General features: G+C 43.0%; 1 protein-coding gene across 2 annotated transcripts in view; it reads left to right on the top strand.

Annotated features, from left to right (window-relative positions):
• The window catches only part of LOC102274735 (solute carrier family 22 member 15), a 183745-nt gene that overhangs the window by 145384 nt on the left and 18630 nt on the right, over positions 1 to 19731 (top strand). Inside the window, exons 12-13 of one of the 2 annotated variants that reach the window (XM_070367436.1) lie at positions 10694 to 10749; positions 10858 to 10921. In XM_070367436.1, coding sequence (XP_070223537.1) covers positions 10694 to 10749; positions 10858 to 10921 — 120 coding nt within the window. Of the gene's footprint in view, positions 1 to 10693; positions 10922 to 19731 lie in introns of both variants that reach the window. The other variant, XM_070367438.1, reaches the window with a different exon arrangement.

Genomic DNA, 19731 nt, shown 5'->3' with positions numbered 1-19731 from the left:
TTCAATAAAAAAATAAATGAAAAAAAAAGAATTAGAGCAGAAATAAATAAAATTGAAAAGTGGAAATCAGTAGAGAAAATTGGCAAAACTAAAAGTGATTCTTTGAAAAGACAAATTGATAAACTCCTTGCCAGACTATGAAAAAAAGAGAGAGGATGGAAATTAATAATATCAGAATGAAAGAGGAGAAGAAAAGCATGAAAGAGGGTATATCACTCTAGTTCCTATGAACATTAGAAGGATAATTAAGAAGTATTATGAACAACTCTATGACCACAAATTTAATCACCTCTGTGAGCAGAACATATTAATAATGTTGAAGGAGAAAAAAGTTGGAGGACTGACAAAACTTGACTGCATAACTTCCTATAGAGTGACAGTAATCAAGACAGTGTAGTATTGGCAAAAGAATAGACAAATAGGTGGGTGGAACATGATGGAGAATCCAGAAATAGACCCCTGTAAATATAGTCATTGATCTTTAACAAAAGAGCAAAGGCAATACAATGAAATACAATCTCTTCAACAAATAATGCTGGGACAACTGGGCATGCACATGGAAAAAAAAAAAAATCTAGAACATACAAAAACTACCTCAAAATGGATAATAGACCTACATATAAACACACTATAAAATCCTAAAACATAACAAGAGAAAACCTGGGTAACTTTGGGTGTGGTAATGACTTTTTACATACAATACTAAAGGCACCATTTATGAAAGAATTAAAGAATAAGTTGGACTTCATGTAAAAGTAAAAACTTCTGTACTATTATAAACAATGTCAAGTGAATACAAAAACAGTCCACAGACTGGGAGAAAATATTTGCCAAAGACATATCTGATAAAAGACTATTACCCAAAATATACAAAGAACTCTTAAAACTTAAGAAAAAGAAAACAAAACCCACAATTAGAAAATGTGCCAAAGACCTTAACAATTAACCTCACCACTGCCATACACATGGCAAACAAGCATATGAGAAGATGCTCCACCTTATAAGTCATCAGGGAAATGCAAATTAAAACAATGATGCCTGGAAAAGGAAATGGGAACCTACTCCAGTATCCTTGCCTGCAGAATTCCATGGACAGAGGAGCCTAACTGCTACAGTTCATGGGGTCCCAAAGAGTCAGACATGACTTAGTGACTAAACAATGACATATAATAAGATGAGGTTTTCATCATTGGGGAAATGATGTTTTAACAATCAGTTATCTTCTCTCTCAAAAAAAAAAAAAAGCATACCTAGACGTTACAAAGAAATATGAGACAATGGTATTTAGCAGCTCTAATTGTGAAATATATGAGAGGCAAGCACAGAAAGGAGAAAGGCTTTACTGAGCAGGACATGGAGCCCTGGAAGACATGAAGACAGTAAGCCAGCACATGCAAAGATTTAAATCACCTATGGCATGGCAGAAGGTGCCAAAAAGATGTAATAGACAACTGGCAGAAAATCACTACGCCTATGAATAAATATGTCATTTAAGAACAGAATGCTATGACACATACGAAGCAGTTGGGGGAATAGGTAGTGCATACCAACAGGTGTGTCATGCTCAAAGAACTCGAATAAGGAAAACATATTAAGTTCTTAACCCCATTAGCCAGAAAATTTACAAATTTATAACACATCTTGACTCTCAGATGGATTAAAATCTAACCTGGTTAATATGCCATACCTGTGGAAAACAGGAGGCTGTTGATCATTACATGTATAGATGCGTCTCCTCTGGTTTGAGGTGACAATGTGGCATGACCTGTCCACTCTATAAACGTGTGTTCTAATTCTAGATCTAGGAGTTTCATCCCACTTGAATCAATATATAAGGATAAATAATGTTTATTGCAAAGTTGTTTTAATTATGACACAAATTGATGAAGTTGTGATTATTCAATACAGTATTGTCCAGTTAGTAGAAAGATGAAATTCTATGTATGCGCCTATGGAGTATTGTCCATACACAATATATTAAGTGAAATATGTGATTTGCAGAAGAAAAAAACAAATAGTGAAATGCCACTACACAGCTATGAGAATGGGTAAAATCTGAAACATTGACAGCCCAGAATGCTAGAGAGGATTGGCCAGCACAAACTCACAATCATTGCTGCTGGAAATACAAAATGGTACAACCACTTTGGAAGCCAGTTTGATGGGCTCTTACAAAACTAAATATATCCTTGTCATTTGTTGGTTTTGTTTAGTCGCCCAGTTGTGTCCAACTCTTTGCGACCCAATGAACTGCGGTATGCCAGGCTTCCTTGTCCTTCATGGTCTCCCAGAGCTTGCTCAAACTCATGTCCACTGAGTCGGTGATGCCATCCAACCATCTCATCCTGTCGTCCCCTTCTCCAGCATTCAGTCTTTCCCAGCATCAGGGTCTTTTTCAATGAGTCAGCTCTAGCAATTGTCCTTGGTATTTACCCAAAGGGGTTGAAAAGTTATACACATAAAAACCTGTAACTGGATGCTTGTGGCAGCTCTATTCATAATTTCCAAAGTTCGGAAGCAACCAAGATATCTTTCAGTATGTGACAGATAAATAAACTGTGGCATATATAGACACTGGAATATTATTTAGCAGCAAAAAGAAATGAGCTATCAAGCCAAGAAAACGAACTTAAATGCAAATTACTAGGTGAAGAAGCCAATCTAAAAAGGCTATACACTGTGCGATTCCAACTACATGACATTTTCGAAGAGATCTCTAGTCTTCAGAATGTTCAAACTACCGCATAATTGTTCTCACGTCACACGCTAGCAAAATAATGCTCAAAATTCTCCAAGCCAGGCTTCAACAGTACGTGAACCATGAATTTCAAGATGTTCAAGCTGGATTTAGAAAAGGCAGAGGAACCAGAGATCAAATTGCCAACATCTGTTGGATCATTGAAAAAGCAAGAGAGTTCCAGAAAAACATCTACTTCTACTTTATTGACTACGCCAAAGCCTTTGACTGTGTGGATCACAACAAACTGTGGAAAATTCTTCAAGAGATGGGAATACCAGACCACCTGACCTGCCTCCTGAGAAATCTGTATGCAGGTCAAGAAGCAACAGTTAGAAGTGGACATGGAACAACAGACTGGTTCCAAATTGGGAAAGGAGATTTGCATATTGTTAAGGCTGTATATTGTCACCTTGCTTATTTAACTTATATGCAGAGTGCATCATGCAAAATGCCAGGCTGGAAGAAGCACAAGCTGGAATCAGGGTTGCTGGGAGAAATATCAATAACCTCAGATATGCAGATGACACCACCCTTATGGCAGAAAGCGAAGGAGAACTAAGGAGCCTCTTGATGAAAGTGAAAGAGGAGAGTGAAAAAGTTGGCTTAAAACTCAGCATTCAGAAAACCAAGATCATGGTATCCAGTCCCATCACTTCATGGCAAATAGATGCGGAAACAATGAAAACAGTAAGAGACTTTATTTGGGGGTGGGGCTCCAAAATCACTGCAGATGGTGACTGCAGCCATGAAATTAAAAGACGCTTGCTCCTTGGAAGAAAAGCTATGATCAACGTAGACAGCATATTAAAAAGCAGACACTACTTTGCCAACAAAGGTTCATCTATTCAAAGATACGGTTTTTCCAGTAGTCATGTGCAGATGTGAGAGTTGGACTATAAAGAAAGCTGAGCACTGAAGAACTGATGCTTTTGAACTGTGGTGTTGGAGAAGACTCTTGAGAGTCCCTTGGACTGCAAGGAGATCCAATCAGTCTATCCTAAAGGAAATCAGTCCTGAATATTCATTGGAAGGACTGATGCTGAAGCTGAAGCTGCAATACTTTGGCTACCTGATGCAGAGAACTGACTCGCTAGAAAAAACCCTGATGCTGGGCAAGATTGAAGGCAGGAGGAGCAGGGTCGACAGAGAATGAGATGGTTGGATGGCATCACTGACTCGATGGACATGAGTTTGAGTAAGCTCCGTGAGCTGGTGATGGACAGGGAAGACTGGCGTGCTGCAGTCAATGGGGTTGCAAAGAGCCAGACACAACTGAGCGACTGAATTGAACTGATAGGACATTCTGGAACGGGCAAAACTATGGAGACAGCAAAAAAGAAGAGTAGTTGCCAGGAGTTGGGGTAAGGGTGATGGAGGAGGGATGAAGAGACAGAACACAGACTATTTTTAAAATAGTGAAAATACTTTGTACAATATTGCAATGATGTATACATTCGTCCAAACCCATAAATGTACAACAATGTGAACCATAATGTAAACTAGGAGTTGGGTGACAATGACATGATAGTGTGTGTTCATCAGCTGTGACAAATGTCCTACTCTGGTGGCAGATGTTGATAATGGGGGAGGCTATGTATATGTCGGGGGAGGGAATATGTGGGAAATCTTTACCTTTCTCTCAGTTTTTTTGTGAACCTAAAATTGCTCTAAAAAGATTTTTTTAAGGGCACTACTTGATTTCACAGTACTTATATTTTCCAATAAAATAACAGAAAATATTACCTATGAGGACCTAGTAACTCTATTATGTTTTCATTATAATCAATGTCCTTGGGTTTCTTTACTTTAAAAATAATCTATAGTAACACTTTTTTTCTACTGAAAAGTTCTAGGATTTTAATGTGTATACAGATATATGAAAACCCCACCAAAATCAGAACACAAAACAGACCATCCCTAAAAGCTCCCTCATACCATCCGTTGATAGTCACGCCCTCACCTCACCTCAAACCCCTGGCAAACACTAATTTGTTTTCTACCCGTATAACCTGATCTTTTTTCAAGAATTTTTTCAAGAAACTTTTCAAGAATTTTTTCCAAATTAATGAAAAGTGAAAGCATTAGTAGCTCAGTCGTGTCTGACTCTTTGCAACCCCATGGACTGTAGCCTGCCAGGCTCCTCTGTCCATGGGGATTCTCCAGGAAACAACACTGGAGTGGGTAGCCATTCCCTTCTCCAGGGGATCTTCCAAGGAATCTTCCTAGGGATTGAACCCGGGTCTCCTGCATTGCAAGAAGCTAAATTAATGGAATTATACAATATGTAACTTTTGAAATTGGGTTTTCTCACTCAGCACAGTGTATTTAAGATTGATCCAAGTTGTGGGTACCAATAGTTTGTTCCTTTTTATCGTTGTATATTATTCTATGGTATGGATCAATTCACCCCTTGATAAGCTTTGGAGTGGGGTCCAAATTTTGACTATCACAAGTGAAAATGCTGTGAACATTCATGTACATGTTTTTGTGTAAACCAAGTTTTTATTTCTTTAGGCTATGTACCTAGGAGTGGAATTGCTGGGGCTCAAATATGTATTTGTAACTTCATAAGCAATTACCAAACCATTTTCCATTCCCATCAGAAATGTATGAGAGTTTCAGTTGCTTCAAATACTTGTCAGCACTAGGCATTGACAGAACTTTTTCATTTTAATTGTTCAAAAAAGTATGTAAATAATTGTATCTATTCGTGTTTTTAATTTGCATTTCTCTAATGTTTTATGATACTGTCTTTTCACATTTTTATTTGCCATCCTTATACCCTCTTTGTGAAATGTCTATTCAAGTCCTTTACTTTTTTTTAAGTTGTGTTGTTCTCTTATCATTGAATTTGAGAGTGCTTTACATATTCTGGATACAAGTCATTTGTTGGGTGTGTAGTTTTCAAATATATCCCCCTAGTCCATATCTTGGCTCTTCATTCTCATGACAGTATCTTTGGAAGAACAAAAGGTTTTACATTTATGAAGTCTAATTTATCAATTTTTTTTACATAGATCATCTATTTGGTGCCATTCCTAAGAACTCTTGGCCTAACCCCAGATCACAAGGATTTAGCTTATGCTTTTCATTTAGACCTATGATCCATTTTGAGTTAATCTTTATGTAAGGTATGAACTTTATATCAAGGTTTATTTCTTTTCCTGTCGATGACCAACCGGTCCAACACACGTTAGTGGAAATATCTTCCCTCCACTGAACTGTGTTTACATTTTTATCAAAGATCAAATGACTATGTTTGTGTGAGTCAGTTTCTGGACTTTCTATTTTGTTCTATTGATCTCTATGTCTTGATCTTCTGTTTGGGTTTCCTTTAACTAAAAACAGACAAATTTGTCACGTGTCATGAGCAAAGAGGGTGGGAGGAAAAGCAGTTCCCTGTGTACCCAAGAACTGTGAATAATTAATTTCTCCCATCGTCTATTTCCTGCCACTTCCTCACTTAGGTATCACAGAAACTGAGGTCAACCAGCTAGTCTCATGGGATAGCAAACTGATGAAACCAAATGTCTTCTTCCTGAAAGGTTTTCTTCACTCCCAGTGTTTTTTCTGGTCATGTCAACTGAAAAATAGGCCAGCGTCGTACGACTTTGAGCAGAGGCAATAGAGTAGTACTTAAGTACTATTACTTTCCCTGACTTAAGGGAAAGTTTCAGGTGAAAATATAACTCTGTTTACCAGGTAGAGAAATATGAACATGGAAATACCTTACTATTTAACTTGAAAATAAAATATCATCCAAGTCATAGTGAGAGTTTTATTATGTCGACAGCTGATCTCTGTTCAAAATAAGTTTCTGGATTGCCTTTCAACACTGGGCCTTTTGAATGAGAAAGATTCAGAATGACATCCATAGGCCTAGACAGTTTCCTTTTCTTTCCTCTAGCCCAATCTAGGATCACTGAGTATATACTATTTTGTAACAGGTCATCATTGCTGTTTTATGCATCTCAAAGTTATTTTATTTATTAGAATGGTCACTTTAGCATTTAATGCAACAAAATATTCACCACTAGGTATTAAGGGTCAGTTATGTCTTAGGTACCAGGCTACCCATATGACACAGAACAGAGTCCCTGCCTTGCTGTTCATTATTGCGAGCTTCCTAACAGCTTAAACAATTATCTCTATTTGGTCCTCTGAACTGTCATGTTTGAGTCACCCCAGGATTAAAAGAACTCTTTGAAAGAATAAGTCAGAATTTGTAACCTTGGTGAACTTTAACAAATTTGTATATTTAACATTGATTTGGATCAAGCCAACCCTTTCACTTTTGGGTATGAAAATTCTGGCCACTAAGGCTAAATCTGTAAGCAAACAGCTTTGCTGGTGAACCAGGTGACATGATCCTCCCAGGGCTTCTCGTATCGATGGTTTAGAGTTTGAATACCTTGTTAAACTGCCTGTAAAGGATGACTTCTTGGTCCTCACACCCGAAATTGAGCCAACACTGGTTTACATGTTCATTCTTGCATTTGATGTGAGTCATGGGAAACGAGGATATTTGTTTCCTGAAGAAGGAGGAGAATATGAGTCTGCAGTGAATCCCTCTCAGTGACACAGCACAATGCCTCAGGTAGTCTGTTGTTCAATAAATATTTGCTGATCCCATATCCAATTAGCCAGAGATCTCTATCAACGAAAAAAAGCTTGCCTTTGCCAACCTCTCAGTGTCTGTGTTTGGGGATCTGCCCTGTATTTCAGAACCTTTGCCCGTAAGGAACCATATCACAAAGCAGGGAACTGGCTGTGTTTATATAACGCCCTATTTCCTGGGTACAGCATCCAGTCTAATAAGTCACCCTGTACGTGTTCCTTCTTCTTCCTTGCCGGCGTCCAGCCCCGGTGGATCCAGGGAATTCGAAGCGGGGACGGCGTCGGCGAGGATCAGGAAACAACTGCTTAATTAAACGTTAATTAAGGATATAAAGAGTAATAGAATAAGGATAGCTCAGTAGGAAAATTCAGTGAAGAAAAGAAGCTGAAATAAGGAGAGCTCAGTGAGGAAATTCAGTGGAGAAAAGAGGCTGAATAATTCAGCCAGAAGGTGAGAGAAAGAACGACATGGGGAGACCAAGTTTCGGTGAACAAGGCCTGCACTTTATTTTCCAAAGTAGTTTTTATACCTTAAGTTATGCATAGAGGATAATGGGGAAGGGGGAGAGTCATGCAGCAAGCCAGGCTTTCTTCCTGCAAACTTATCATATGCAAAAGCTTAGGTGATTTGCATCATCTTCTGGCCCGGAGGCCTGTTAATATTTTAAGACCCTTTCTTCAGAAAACTTATTTTTCTCTAAAGGTGATTGGTCAGGGAGCCACCCTCCAAAAGCATTAGATAAAGTTGCATTCCTACAGAGCAAAGGTGTGGTGGGCTATAACAAGAAAAAGAATTAACTCAAGGGTCCCAGGTTACAAACATTAAAGCTACTACTTACACCAATTATATTAATCAATACACTGCCAGGGACACAGCAGGTAAGGGATATGGAAACTTAGCAGCAAACATTGGCCCGACAAGTGAAAATCCCTTCACCAATACAATTTCTAATCAATCTTTTAACTACTCAAAGGAATCTGTGTTTAGACAGTTTAGAACATCTCCTGCCTCTCACAGTTGGGAGGCTCTGAACAATCACATGTGGCCGGAAAAACCTATTCAGGCAGGCTAGAGGATTTCCAAAGGAGTTTGTAGGTTGAAACACTGTCACACGCAGGAATTATTAACTGGAGCTGTAAGCTAACTCTTTTTTCAGAGAGAGGTAGTAGGGGACAGCCCCCTGTAAAGTCTGAGGTGTAGGTGAAAGCACAAAGCAGAAAGTAGGCAGACTCTGGTTTTGGGGGTAGATGCTCGAGAATTTCCGGGGAGATTCCTGAAGCTTGATCCCGCCTTTGCGTATGCCAAGCCTCCTTCCTCATGACCTTTGCCACGGGAGGAGGTCCTCACGCTGGCTCCCGGCAGTGATAGAATTCCAGTTGAGCTATTCCAGATCCTGAAAGATTATGCTGTGAAAGTGCTGCACTCAATATGCAATATGCACTCAATATGCAATACGCCGGCTCGCGGCACTTCCTAGCTTCTCACTTGGCCCTGTTCATTGCTTTCACTGCTCACTCCAGGCCAGTGTCACTGGACCCTAGCATGAGAGAAGAATGCTACTTTCAGCTGTCTGATCAGCTATAGGACTGAGCAATCGCAGTAGGTAGGACCACCTCAAGCACAAAAGAATGAAAGTTTGTGCATCTGATGACGGGCATCTGGAGGAACCTTAGACTAGAAGGAAAGGCCCCACCATTGGAAAGGGACGCCCATGTTAATGCTTACAGTGAAGCAGCAGAAAGGAAAAGAGCAAAAACACCCAGGAAAAGCAGGACAACCTTGGTGAAGTTGAAAATGAATTGGAAAGAGAACTCAGAATCGCAAGCAGCTCAGAGGGAGAGGCTCTTGTTCCTCCTATGAAAAACCGATAGTTTGGAACAACTAGCCAGCAGTAAGAGAAGGCAAAGGAAGAAGATTCAGAAATATTTGGGAGCATTTGCTATCAAAAGCAGGAGATTTAAAATTACAAATAGAAGAAAATGAAAAATCGAGGGAGTATTGAGGAGTGCTGGCTTTACCAGATGTATTAATATTAATGTATCGGTGTACAGGTTCCCGCTCAGGGCTTCCCAGGTGGCCCTATGGTAAAGAACCTACCTGCCAATACAGGAGACTAAGAGACAACCGTTCCATCCCTGGGTTGGGAAGATCCCCTGGAGAAGGGCATGGCAACCCACTCCAGTATTCATGCCTGGAGAATCCCATGGACAGAGGAATCTGGTGGGCTACAGTCCATGGGGTCTCAAAGAGTTGGACCCTACTGAATTGACTTAGCATGCACGCACACACACACAGATTCCCAGAGGTGAGCTGTAGAAGCTGGACAGAACACTGGGATTAGTGAGGTGGGTGGAGCACCTGGCGAGCAGCCTGAGCTCTGATGTGGCTTTCAGATGATGCCAAGTTCAGGAAATATATGCAAATGCTGTGGTTACAGAACATAGAGTGGCCCAGGCGTCCAGCATGGCTGCTGAGCACTTAGAGACAGCGCTCAGAGGTGGGTTTGGGCAGACACTCGCCTTTGGAACATTGCTCCGAATAGAGCTGAGCTCCCCGAAGCACTGTATTTTCTTTAGATCATCCAATAGCTGACTCTGGTGTTTACCAAGTTCAGAGAGCAAGCCATTTTTTTTTTTTTTTTTCTGTAATAAAACTAGCCTCAGCCAGCCAGGTTGGGAATTTGCTGCCTGAGCTGTTTTCCAACACGGATTTGCTGGCAAAACCAGATGTGAGTGTTTCCTCAACTCCTGAGGGGCCTGTTTGCACTGACTTTATTTTTACTGCTAGCTTTCTGGGGGGAAGGCCAGCAGGTGAGCAGGAGGATTCTTGTCCTGCCGTTCCTGGGTATGCTTGTGCGTGTGTGTGTCTCTGTGCTTGTGTCTGTGTGTGTCCACACCTGTGTGTGTGTGTTTCCACTTGCGAATTGTTGTGTCCTGATCACTTGTCTTAGACATAATAATGGTGCCGCTGGTTGTTTGGCAGTTTCCTATTTGTTTATTGTAAGGAAGGTAGATTCATTTGCAGGATTTTCTGGGTGGGAGAGCAAGGAAACTATTTACTGTCAATAGGATTAGAACAAGGAGATATAAGATACCGAGCTCACAGAGGCATCTAGTGTCAGGATAAGAGCATAAACAGGTGGGAAGAAGCCACCTACAGGCATTTCTATCTTGAATGGAACCTTTGAGTATTTGAGTGGAAAATACAACTTGGAAAATTGCCCTTCGGTCAAAGCATCTGTCAGTAGAGCTGAATAGAGTAAAATTAGGTTGGACTCGAGTTCAATTTCATCAACTCTCCTTCTTCAATTCTTTTCTGATTTTTATTTCCCAAAGATAAAAGACGGATGCTCACAATTTGGAAATAAGAACTTGAATGAAGAATTGAGAGGGTAAGTCTCTGATCCACACACACATTTCCAGAGAAACTCAGCCCGAAAGCCACACAACAAGCACGGTCTCCAATGACAGACAAACTGAGACGCTGCTGTTCTGCTCAGGATTGACCAGGAAGCCGTGAAATCCCGGATGGAAGGAGACTTAGAAGATTGCCTGCTGAATAAGGTAAGGACAAATACCAGTCTCTTCCACATGCTCTCTCCCACTCCTCCTACCCCACCAACCTGGATGCAGAAAGGATTTCAGGCTGATTCCAAAGACATAGAAAATGCCCCAAGACCATCACCCATAAGAGTATTCAGGGATTTACCATATTTCAGTCCTGTCTTTGAGATTCCAGTGCAAGAGGTACCTTGGGTATATAATGTGGAACAAAGAGTTACAACTTGGCTGGAACTCTGGCTCCCCACTGATGCCTGGGTGCATACAGGTATGCTAAATCACTTCAGTGGGGTCTCTGCGACCCCATGGACTATAGCCCTCCAGGTTCCTCTGTCCATGGGATTCTCTAGGCAAGAATACTGGAGTGGGTTGCCGAGCCCTCCTCCAGGGGATCTTCCCAATCCAAGGATGGAACCCTTGTCTCTTAGTCTCCTGTATTGGCAGGCAGGTTCTTTACCACTAGCGCCACCTGGGAAGCCTGATGTCTGGGTGGTCATGAGCAAAGCACTTAACCTGTCTAAGCCTCAGTTTTTTCTCTGTAAAATGGGAGTGATCACAGGATCTTAGTGGGGGTCTTTGAAAAAGAGTGAATAAGACAGCTTTTTGAAAACTGTAAAACTGCTAAATTAAAATATAAAGGTGATGGAGAGGGAAACCTGGTATGCTACAGTCCATGGGGTCGCAAAATCAGACACAACTGAGTGACTGAACTAATTGACTATATTTTTAGTACACATGGATGAAGAACCAATTAATTTCTTCTTTGTAGAGTCATAGGCTCTTAGGATATTAGAACTTGAAGGAACCATAAATATTATCTAATTTAAGCCTTTCTGTTTACAGATGAAGCTGCTAAGACAGCACCACCCTTGAAACTAAAACATTAAGAGTTAGAGATTAGTTTAGTGTTTTCATGCCTTTATAAGTTAACAAAGTAGAATTCATTATTATAGTGATAAATCAAGTTGATTTCTTAGCCAAATCCATTAAGAGAGATAAATAGGGAAAAAACTTATGATAATAAAAATTATAGCAAACAAAGTGATTTCTCCCTTTGGAGAAAGTGTGTAACCTGGCATTTCCCCATGGTCCTGTGTGTTCTGAAAGAAAAAAGTTCAAATATTTTAGCCTGGCATTCAAATAATACTTATCTTTCTACCTGCTTCCCTGCATCTTCAATCACAGAAATTCTAAACAAAAGCTCTCTGTTGACTCCAGCCTGTGCATGCGTTTTCTTTGGCCCACAGAGAATTTTTCAGATTTTTCAATTTTGTTACGAGCATTTCCAAATAGTGAGATTTTGCATACAAAGTCAGACTTCCTTTCTCTCTGGAATAATAATAACAATAAATCAAACTATCTGTGGCATCACTTTTCCAGTCAGTGCAATGCAGGTGTTGAAACCAGGTCCTGGTTTTTTGCCTGGCAGCCATGGCCTGGAGTTGAGCGTCTGTCCTGCTGGAGGCTGTGGCGCTGCTGAGCCTGACAGTCCCCCTCCCCAGCCCTCCCTCTCCCGGGTGTGCCCACTATTCTGCCCCTATGGGTGGTTGGGTCTGACAGTCCTGTCCTAGAAGAACTGTGGCCCGAAAAGGTCTCGGGCTGAAGCTCTCCCTCCACCACTCAGGGAGACATCCCCCTCTTCTTCATTTTTCTGGCTCATACTCATCCTTCAAACTCAGCTCTGAGTCCACCTTCTCATGAAAGATTACAACACAAAACATTTGTGCCTTTCTATGACTTCCCATCATAATCATCACTGATAATATTTATTTGGCCATCAATTGTATCTTAGCTCCTGACACCTTTCCTTTTGTTATCTTGGTGGTGACTTAACTATATCATTGTATTCTGTAGAAGTTTCCAGAAGGAAGAACAGTGCCTTGGATATCTTTATTCCCTCTTGACATTCACATAGGACCATTGCATGCATGTGGTTAGAAGTATCTTCAGGCCTCATTGAAGATAATGCGAGATGAGTGTTTAAGGTGCTGGCAGGTTGAGGCCCTACTGTGTGTCATGTAAGCAACAACCGTATGATCCATGCACAGAAAGGAGCAGAGGCTCATGTGAATTCAACGTGTCCAAAGTCACAGAGTTAATGAAGGTGCTGAGGTTTCAACCTACTCTGTTATGCACCAAACTACGTTTCCTCTGCTAAACCCTCTATATCACCATAAACACACACAGCCCAAAACACAGATCTGGATGTGGCCTGCTCAGTGCGAGAGACGTTTGTGTTTGGGTGTCTTTAAGGGTGGCCCTGTCTCACCTGCAGATTTTGCACATAAGCCCAAAGCTAAAAGGAGGAAGTTCCCCATGCAGACAGGCAAATGTTTAACATCGCAAGTGCTACACAGAGATTTGAACAGGGTGCTGGAGGGGAAGAGAGCACTGTGAGCTCTGATAGGAGAGGTCTTCCGCAGAGTGAAGACAAAGCCTTAGCAGCACATGCTAAATGAGTCGAGTTTTAACAAGCAGAGAGGACTTCCAGCGCAGGGAACCCCATTCAAGCAGTCAGCATGGGTTTCATTCCCAGTCGCCTTGTCCTTGGGGAGGCAGAGTGGTGCAGTGGTTGTGAACAAGGACACTGTCTGGGTGTGGATTCCTGTGACTTGCCAACTCCCAGACCTTGGGTAAATTACTTACACTTTCTGAACTTGTTTTCTCCTCTGTAAAATGAGGATTACCAGAGCATCCACCTTAAAGGATTATCCAGAGGCTCTAAGGATCTGTATGCGTGTTTGTTAGTCACTCAGTTGTGTCCAACTCTGTGACTCCATGGACTCGGGCCCACCAGACTCCTTTGTCTGTGGGACTTCCCAGACAAGAATACTGGAGTAGGTTGCCAATTCCTCCTCCAGGGGACCTTCCTGACCCAGGGATCGAACCTGGGTCTCTTGCATTGCAGGCGGATTCTTTACATCTGAGCCACCAGGGAAGCCTCAAAGGAGCTAAGCCTTATAAAGTATCTTTTACACTGCAGTGCCTCACCAGCCTCGCCTCTGCAGGGCTGCTGTTACTATAGCTTCTGCTATATATATGAATTGCAGATATCCTGTGGGGTCCAAGCATTTGGGGCATGGAAGAATTAGTCTAAAAAGATAGGGAATGTGATGTCTTATCTGTATGGATCACTGAATTTAAGTTTCCAGTCCTTTAAATTGTTAACCGCTGAAAGATAGAAACAGTGTCTGTCCCATGACCACCACTTCTTTTTTTGAGGGGGAGGGGTTATTCTGAGAGTTCGTTGTGGCACACAGGCTTCTCCAGTTGTGGCACATGAGTTTCGTCGCCCTGAAACTTATGGGATCTTAGTTTCCTGACCAGGGATTGAACCCACATTCACTGCATCGGAAGGCAGATTCTTAACCACTGGACCACCAGGGGAGTCCCACACCACCACTTCTTAAAACTGATTATTGGAGTTAAGGCAATTCCAGAATTTAAAGTCTGACTTCCTGTTGTTTAGAAAGCCGTTCTCAGCCTTTTCCCCCGATGGCACTCCTTGTGGACGACATTTGCACGGGCCACTTGCTCGTGGGTGTGGCCAGCCCCGTGTGGCATTCCTGTCACGCTATTTCTAACACCCCTGCCTCTTTCAGGAAAGTATGCGGGAATACAAGTGAGTCAGATTGATGTTGTTTTAAGGAATACACTTGAATTGGCAATAATTTATATTTGAAACAGTAAACTGTTCACAGACTTGAGCTATTAATAGTAGCAAATGATGTGGGCCCACAACACGCCTGACGTTGCACCTGGGGAGGTGGACACTCATGTGGGCGTGTAGACACACCCTGGAGGGCAGGAGGTCTACAGCAAACGGATGGCCAAACCTTGGAAGTGCCAAGTCTGATGACTGCTTCTGTGTAAACGCTGCTTACAGTGATTGAATCTGCGTGCTAATGAGTGTGGCATAACTTTTCCAGTCAGTACAATGCAGGGGTTGAACTAGATAATCTAGTTCAACCACAGACACCTAGCATCCTGGGCCTGGTTAAATTATTATACTTCATTTTTGCTTTTGCTCTGTCGCATCCACCAATGATCTCTTTAGAAACAAAATGTTTCTCTTTAGAAAAAGAGACACACCTTCGTGCATTGACCTAATCAGCAGAGAAAGTGAATGAAACTTAAACAGGTATCTGAGGTCAAATTTGGACGGAATGGGGGAATTCCCTGGTAGTTCAGTAGTTTGGACTTGGCGCTTTCACTGCTGGGGGTCAATCCCTGGTCAGGGAAATCCCGCAAGCTGTGTGGTACACAAAGGGGAAAAAAAAGCTTGGACTGAATGAGCTTTGATCCATCTTCAGTTTGCTTCAAAGCTTTGCCATGAAATAAATGTAATGACAAGGCTGCTTTGAGGTTGCAATTGGTGTCTTAGCTTGCTTCCTGAAGTCTGAGAGCCATCAAAGGGATTCTGAGGTTGGGCTAGCGACTGGTCTCTACTTGTGGTGGAGCCTCTTTCTTTCACCAAGATTGCTCCCTGTAAAGCTGCTTCCGGCCCCATTCCCTGCTTTTCTGCACCCTGAATTAGAATCTTCTTGTTATACCTCGCTAAGCCACGGTCAGGACGAGCGAAGGGAAGCAGCTGGGGTTTCTGGGTTGTGGTTTAGACCAGGGGTCCGCCACCTGTGGGACCGAGTGCCTGATGAGCTGAGGTGGAGCTGATGTAATAATAATAGAAATAAAGTGGACAATAAATGCAGTGTGCTTGAATTATCCTGAAACCATCCCCTCTCCACCCCAAGTCTGTGGAAAAATTGTCTTCCACGAAACTGGTCCCTCATGTCAACCATGCTGCGGACTGCTGGTTTAGAGGAATAATGAGTGAGAAATTATAGGTGTCTTCTAAGGAGTGTCTGAACTTGTCCTCACCAGTGAGAAGATTCTACCACCAAATGGTGGCATAATTTGTAGAAGAGATTCCGAATGGAGAACTGTTTCCAAGAGGCACCACCTGCCCCCCCACACACACGCACTTTCTCTCAAGGTTTTATCAATTACAAATCACATATCAGTGTCAATATTGTCATAAATCCTCCATTAGTTTATTAACCTGAGAAACAAAATGTGTATGCAGATATATACTGGAGTAGACAGCTATTTCCTCCTCCAGGGGATCTTTCTGACCCACAGATTGAACCCACGTCTCCTGTGTCTCCTGCTCTGTAGGCAGATTCTTTCCCTCTGAGCCACCTGCAGAAGCCTTCCTATTGAGTCACCATTATGTCACGGACATTCAAGTTTTGTGGACTCACATCAATGGAGTTGGAAGATCTGGGAAGTTAGCCTTAGTCCTTAACACATTCTGAGACCTTAACTATTTGAAATGACTATTTCCCAACCGTTCTGACTGCAGTTTTCTATCTAGTTAGCCCTTGTATTCCTTTTTCCTGCTATTCCTGGTCAGACATCTGGCCGGTGAACTTGTGCAATATCCTTTAATCTCCCAAACTGACTTCATCCTTTCTCTGCCCAGGCTTGAAAACATGGCCCACCACTGACCCCCTTCCTCTCTCTTCTCCAGATGGTGCCAGCAAACTCTAATTTTTCTTTTTATTTATTTATTTTGACTGTGCTGGGTCTTCACTGCTATGCAGGCTTTTCTCTAGTTGCAGGGGGTTACTCTTCATTGGAGAAGGCAATGGCACCCCACTCCAGTACTCTTGCCTGGAAAATCCCATGGACAGAGGAGCCTGGTAGGCTGCAGACCATGGGGTCATAAGAGTCGGACACGACTGAGCGACTTCACTTTCACTTTTCCCTTTCATGCATTGGAGAAGGAAATGGCAAGCCACTCCAGTGTTCTTGTCTGGAGAATCCCAGGGACGGGGGAGCCTGGTGGGTCGCCGTCTATGGGGTCGCACAGAGTCGGACACGACTGAAGCGACTTAGCGGCAGCAGCAACTCTTCATTGTGGTGTGTGGGCTTCTCATTGCAGTGGCTTCTCTTGTTGTGGAGCACAGGCTCTAGATGCATGGACTTCAGTATTTGAGGCACGTGGGGTCCGTAGCTGTGGTTTCCAGGCTCTAGACTGTAGGCTCAATAGTTGTGGTGCCTGGACTTAGTTGCTCTGTGGCATGTAGGATCTTCCTGGATCAGGGATTGATTGAACTAGAGTCTCCTGCACTGGCAGGCAAATTCTTTACCACTGAGCCACCAGGGAAGCCCAGCAAACTCTAATCTTAACCTCTCTACTGTTACCCCTGGAGAGCTGAGGGGTATTAGACAACCTCTTACAACCCAGCCCACTGTTAATCCACAGCCTCATGGACACACAGTGGAGTGTTGATACTGCCTGGAAACTTTGCCTGTCTACCATGCATGCATGAGTGCTCAGGCATGTCCAACTCTTTGTGACCCCATGGACTGTAGCCCACCGGGCGGGCTCCTCTGTCCATGGAATTTTCAAGAATACTGGAGTGGGTTGCCATTTCCTTTTCCAGAAGATCTTCCCAACCCAGAGAACAAACCCACATCGCTTACATCCTCTGCATTTGCAGGCAGATTCTTTAGCACTGGCACCACTCAGGAAGCCCGGAACCTTTACACAAACCTCTGGAGACCCAAACAGCCCCTCATCTGTTAGAGAAGCTTCTGCCAAGGTCTGTTACCCGGAAGTCCCCTGCCCTCCTCATCTCACCTCACCGTCAGTACACTGCCTTGTCTCTTGCTCTAGAAAGAAGACAGGCGTCAGGCAGGAACTCTGCGCCTTTATCTGCATCTGCACCCATCTTCCGTCCCTTCTGAAACACCAAGGCCAGCTCCTGAGCAGGTTTCTGGATTTCCACGACTCCTCCTGGCTGGGAAGCACTTGCCTGGGGGGTTTTGCTCTCTGCCTTCCTCCTTTTCCACTGGCTTTTTTCCTCTCAGCATTGAATCCGTGTGTCCTTTTGAAATAAATGTGTTGCTGTCCTTGTTCTTGTTCTCCAGCCAAGCTTCCCAGAGAAGTCGCTTGCTTCTGAGTTTACTCGCTCATCTCCCGTTCTCTTTAAACCCACTGCTGCCTGACTTAACGCCCACTGTTTTCCCCAAACACGTCACTCTGGTTCTAGTTACCAAACTATGGACATCTGGGGACCTTATCTCATTCAGCCACTAACTGTTGACCTTGTTTTTGACATTCTTCTTCCTTTTCTTTCAAGACCTCTCACTGTTTGTTCTCCCACCTCACCATCCTCCTCTAAGGTAACATCTGCTCCAACAAAGTAGAAATAATTGTGTCTCTCTGCTTGTGCTCTTCAGGTTAGGTTTTCTCTTTCTAGAACAATCTTCATGCCCTTCTCTTTCCAGCTAACTTCTGCTAGCCTTTTAAGTTACAACTCTGACACACCAGGCTTCCAGGAAGGCCTCCAAACTAGAGGCAGCTTCCATTTTCTTTGCACCCACACCATCCTGTGCAAACCTATAGTTAGTACTGTGCACGCATGTGTGCTCAGTCACTCTGTCGTGTCCAGCTCTTTTGAAACCCCATGGACTATAGTCTGCCAGGTTCCTCTATCCATGGAATTTCCAGGCAAGAATCCTGGAGTGGGTTGCCATTTCCTACTCCTGGGATCTTCCCGACCCAGGGATTGAACCAATGTCTCTTGGATCTCCTGCATTGGCAGGTGGATTTTTTCCCACTATACATTCTGGGAAGCCTGTATTTAGCACCAGATGGCTATAATTTTAATTTCCAGTTTATTGGTCTGCTGTCAACCTCCTGACAACATTGGATGCACAGAACTTGGCCTAAAGTGGATGTTCAGCAAAAACTGGTCTAATAGAATTGAGAGAAGTCCTACACTGGAAAGGACCCTTCATTATGCTTCTACAAACATTTGCCTTTAGTCTTGGCATGGCAAATGACCTTCCCCTCTCTACCTTCTCTCTTTCACTTACACACTCTGAAAGATGCAGAATCTTGGTAGTTTACAGATGCTCAAGAAAGCTACCCTTGGTCCCTTCTCCTATGGATGAATGTCGTGAGATGAACATACAGAGAGTTGTGGAATGTGCAGAGCCTGGCAGACTATAGTCCATGGGGTTGCAAAAGAGTCGGACACAACTTCTTGCTTGTGGCAAGAAGATGAAATCAGAAGCTAGTATAGGCCTGATCAGGGCTTCTTAGGTGGCACAGTGGTAAAGAAACACGCTGCTAATGCAGGAGATGCAAGAGATGCCAGTTTGATCCTGAGTCAAGAAGATCTCCTGGGGAAGGAAATGGCAACCCACTCCAGTATTCTTGCCTAGGAAATTCCATGGCTGGAGGAGCCTGGCGGGCTACAGTCCATGGGACAGCAAAGAGTCAGACAAGACTGAGCACACGTGCGCACAGACCTGATCATCATAGTTAAGGTCAGACAAGAACCGTGCTACCCAGCATCTGTGAGGGAGATGCTTATCATATGCCAGCCTGTAGGTGCCTCCCATGTAAAATAACAAAGAGCCCCTTCCAGTTCTTGGAGGCTTCTGTGCAGAGTCAGAAGCAACATCATTGCACACCTTTTCTTATGGATCTAGGAGCCAAAGGAGGGAGTGAACACAGGGGAGAAGGGAACCATCATTTATTGATGACATACACGAAGCAAGCTGTGCCACGTTCACATGCGTTAGGCTGTTTCATATTCACCAACCTGGAGAGCAGGTATTATTATCCCTTTTTCGAGTCTCACCACAGTTCACAAAACCCTGTGGGATAGCCTGTCCCCCACCACCTTCCAAGTTCATCTCCTTCACCCTCCTTCTTTTCCTGTCATGACAACAGCTTCCTTGCTGGCCCTCGAGCCTTGCTAAGCTGACTCCTGCTTTAGGGGTCTTGGAATCTG

This window comes from Bos mutus, chromosome 3 (genome assembly GCF_027580195.1).
Source record: "Bos mutus isolate GX-2022 chromosome 3, NWIPB_WYAK_1.1, whole genome shotgun sequence".
Taxonomy (NCBI): Eukaryota; Metazoa; Chordata; class Mammalia; order Artiodactyla; family Bovidae; genus Bos; species Bos mutus.
Note: the sequence above shows the minus strand (reverse complement) of the source record. Positions and strands in the feature narration are given on the sequence as shown.